Source organism: Miscanthus floridulus, chromosome 19, assembly GCF_019320115.1.
Source record: "Miscanthus floridulus cultivar M001 chromosome 19, ASM1932011v1, whole genome shotgun sequence".
Taxonomy (NCBI): Eukaryota; Viridiplantae; Streptophyta; class Magnoliopsida; order Poales; family Poaceae; genus Miscanthus; species Miscanthus floridulus.
Genome location: NC_089598.1, coordinates 25,587,124 through 25,591,455, shown reverse-complemented (window position 1 = coordinate 25,591,455; position 4,332 = coordinate 25,587,124). Strand labels below are relative to the sequence as shown.

The window sequence follows — 4,332 nt, the reverse complement described above, 5'->3', positions numbered from 1 at the left end:
GTTGAGGTTTTTTTTTTGGCATGTTTATGTACAAGTATTTTTATCTCTCCTGTTACAAGGCACCGGTATAATTACTAGTTTTATGTTACCTTTAAAATTCTGAATATCCCGACGGTACTCATATGATCCTGATCCCATATTCCCATTCCCGTTAGCTGAAGGCGTCAAAGAAAGCGAAAGGGAATTGACGCATGCGCTGATGCGCCGCTCGGCCAGGCCAACCCGTTTAATCAGCGATGAACTCATGGCTCACGATAAGCCCCGTAATTAACTCAGTTTTAGCCAGGTCTACGACGTCACTGCTGTCGCCAACCTCTCCGTCGGCCGCTAAGTCGCTAACCCATTATAAATCATTGCATCCCGGCGATACCCGACAGCCTGCTTGCCGCGCTTGCATCGAGGAGAGTTCGGGGACCGGCCGGTGCGGAAGGAATCGACAGGAGGTGAGTCTTTTTTCCTCCCCTCCCCTGTACTGCCCGCGACGATTTCACTGCGATAAGTTTATTTAGCATAGGCTATCTGAATTTTTCCTCTGCTTCTCTTAACGAAACACGTGCTAAGCATGTTGCCGAAAAAAAAATTCCCCTGCTTCTGTTAGAGCCGATTCTTTCGATTTACTGACTTGGCACGAATTCATTCTGCAGTTCAGTTCTGATGGCTGCTGAATCAGAGAACGGCAACTGCGATGCTTGGGCAGCGAGAGATCCTTCTGGAGTTCTCTCACCATACAAGTTTAACCGCAGGTGGCTTCCCCCTCCCGATTTGGTGAAAAGTTGCATCATTTTTTAACGACGCCTAACCTATTTCTTTGGGATATTTATGGACCGTATTGTTTCCATGCCTTTTTATGTACATTATTATGTTTGGTTTTCAGTGTGTTTCATAGCTGTTTTCAACTGAGCATGTCTAGTGTGGAGCAAGTAGCGCAGCTACTTCTGCTCGTGGTCTGTCAAACTAAATTATGAAATTGATGCTTACTATGGGGCGTTGGGTGAGCATTTTAGGTCTGATGCGATTGCGGAAATTTAAGTGCTTGTATTTCTGTTCAGCTAGCTTATTGGTTTCATTTTCATAACGTCTTCTTATGAGAGCTACTATATGTATAATAATTTCCAGAGCAGTGCAAAACAGCGATGTTGCGCTGAAGATCATATACTGTGGAGTCTGTTATGCTGACGTTGGTTGGACACGGAACATGCACAATGATTCAAAATATCCTTTGGTTCCTGGGTAAGCGCGTTTTCATATCAATACATTGAATCCCTCAAAGGAAACAGAACATCATAGCCGAAACATCATATTTGTCAATGGTATTAATTTGTGCAGGCATGAGATAGCTGGAGTTGTAACTCAGGTTGGTGCAGATGTCAAAGGCTTTAAAGTGGGTGACCATGTAGGTGTTGGAACATATGTGAACTCATGCCGAGATTGTGAGAACTGCAATAGCTCTCTAGAGAACCACTGCCCAGAAAGAGTTTTTACTTTCAATGGCATTGATACAGATGGAACTGTCACAAAGGGGGGTTACTCCACTCACATTGTAGTCCATGAAAGGTACGGCAGTACCGTTTTAATTGGCTGCTCAAACATGATTTTTTTATATTGATAAAAGCTAGTTTTAGGGATGAAAACAGGTTCTGTTGTATTTTGTTCCACAGGAATTTCATTTGCCTATTTGATCACACTGTGTCGTATTCAAGATGCTATGTAGTTTCTTATGAGTGAGTAAAATTTGGGTTATTGTTGTCCATCCATTTTCATCATAATCAATACATGATGAAAGGATAATATATAGGTCCATATAAATCACTATTGACACCTTGATGCTGGTTCAGTACAACTTCTCAGATAAGTAATCGCATTTTCTGTTGATTAATTTGAACTTTAGGTATTGCTTCCAAATACCCGATGGCTACCCTTTGGCAAAGGCAGCACCTCTTCTGTGTGCCGGGATAACTGTGTATACTCCAATGATGCGACACAACATGAACCAACCTGGAAAGTCACTTGGGGTCATTGGACTCGGTGGTCTGGGTCACATGGCTGTGAAATTTGGTAAAGCGTTTGGTCTTAAGGTCACAGTTTTGAGTACAAGTGAATCAAAGAGAGATGAAGCCATCAACCTCCTTGGAGCAGATAATTTTGTTATATCATCAGACACACAGCAGATGGAGGTACTAACCTGCACATTGCATAATTTCAACATACCTAGACACCTAGTACTTGTACTTTATCTGTTTCAAAATATGTAAGTTTTATTTTTGTCCTAAGTCAAAATTCTCTATTTTCGACAAAGTTAATACAAAAATGCACGGGTATCTATAACACCAAATTTATTTCATTAAATCTACCATGAAATGTGTTTTGATGGTGCATTTATTTGGTATTGTAAATGTTAATATATTTTTCTATAAACTTGATCAAAATTAGAGAAAATTGAATTAGGATAAAAATAAAACATCTTACATTTTGAAATGGAGGGAATATACCCTGTTTGCCTTCTTGATAATATGACGCCATCTTTTGGTGGGGTTCTTTTTATTTCTTCATTGTATTACCAAAGATACAAGCACATCACATTATTTTCGTAAGGAAGGAACATATAGAAAATCACTATGTTTCTCATTGTTTTGCTATTTGACTTTAAAGTTCCAGGCAGCCAGTTCTGTATATGACCATGGATAGTTTTCTTATGCTGAGAATAAAGATAACAGCTAAGTAATGTTTGTTCTGCTTTACCTGAAAACTGACCGTGAATATATGATCTCTTGCTATTGCAGTCCCTGAAAAACTCCCTGCACTTCATAGTGGACACCGCTTCTGGTGACCATCCGTTTGATCTATATCTCTCTCTCCTTAAGGTTGGTGGTGTGATGACACTAGTGGGCTTTCCCAGTGAGATCAAAATGCATCCTGCAAGCCTTCTTCTTGGTAATTCTCTGTTTTGACACTGTACTGAAAAAACATGGTAACACAAATAAATTATTTAAATTTAACCTGAACGGCTTTTTTAGGTGCGCGGAGCTTGTCGGGTAGTGTTGTTGGAGGTACAAAAGACATCCAAGAAATGGTTAACTTCTGTGCAGCGAACAAAATCTATCCAGAGATTGAGATCATTAAGATAGATTATATCAATGAGGCTTTGGCTAGGCTTGTTAATCGAGATGTGAAATACCGCTTTGTAATTGACATCGAGAACTCTTTCAAGTAGCATGCTGGTTCACATGCTCTCGTATGTCTTTCTGTTAGTGTACAAGAGCAATCACAAATGTGAGTCATGTCAAATAAACTTGATGTAATGCTGCAGCTCATTTACAATTCTAGTCATGTGTTAATTTCATTATTGTAATATTTATGCCTTCTCTTTTTTTTTCTGTTTTTTTTTACTCAATAAGACCGGCTGACAATAGAGGTTGAATAGAAACAGGGAAAAGCGGAGCTTTCACTCAAGCTGTTCCTTCTCGCATGGATGGCAATGACTGCTTATCTTGCAGTAGCAGCAGTGACTGCATAGAATCTTTGTTCGCGGCTAATGGTACTCGAGGTCGAGGTTACCTATCCCGATAGGGATGGATTCACATTGGTTTGGTATGGAATCAGAGTCTGGATAGCACTATTTACCATATTTTAATTCGAATATGAATCCAGATACAAAATGGATATCCCAAATTTAGTTTCGCATTCGGATATCTACTATATTTTTAAGATAGTGTAGATAACACATAAACATAAATATTTCTATTATAATTAAATGTACAAAAAATCAACAAAGGGTTAGATAAATGTTTCAATACACATAATATTCATCTATAATAAAATAAAGTACTTAAATTAATATTATTAGTCATATTAAAGTTAATTAAACTTAACCTTTATATATCATTAAGAGCATCTCCCAGAGTTCTCAATATTTTCTTTCCAAAACCATAGAGTTTTCTAACTCGCAAAAAAGTATTGGAGGAATATATAAGATCATCTCCAACAGTTTCTAATAATTCACTCCTAAAATATAGAATATAATTTTACATCAGAAATCCTATACTATTTCTAAATTATCCTAACTACTTTTCTAAATTGTTCTCTCTTGTACGTTTGCATCAGGAACTCTTTGGTACTCTTTATTCTTTCCCCGGCCTTACACCTTTATAATTGGCCGCACCATATGCGCATTTAGATCGGCGGGAGGGGATACGCGCGACCTCCGGTCCGCGCATCTTTACGCGCAAAAGGGGTTTTTTCCCAAGTGCTAAAAGATTGGGAGGTGGGATTGAGAGTTGTTGGAGATGATTTTTTTTCCTATCCTGCAAAAAATCATAGATTGGGAGAGTGGTT

At 38.7% G+C, this 4,332-nt stretch overlaps 1 protein-coding gene across 1 annotated transcript; it reads left to right on the top strand.

Moving 5' to 3' along the window:
• Nucleotides 1–283: 283 nt before the first annotated feature.
• On the top strand, nt 284–3,340 carry LOC136527553 (probable cinnamyl alcohol dehydrogenase 1). Its single transcript, XM_066520324.1, has 7 exons — nt 284–443; nt 645–743; nt 1,117–1,230; nt 1,327–1,554; nt 1,889–2,174; nt 2,781–2,931; nt 3,015–3,340. Exons 2-7 carry the CDS (start codon nt 655–657, stop codon nt 3,209–3,211), a joined length of 1,065 nt encoding a protein of 354 aa, XP_066376421.1. The 5' UTR covers nt 284–443; nt 645–654; the 3' UTR covers nt 3,212–3,340.
• The last annotated feature ends 992 nt before the right edge of the window (nt 3,341–4,332 follow it).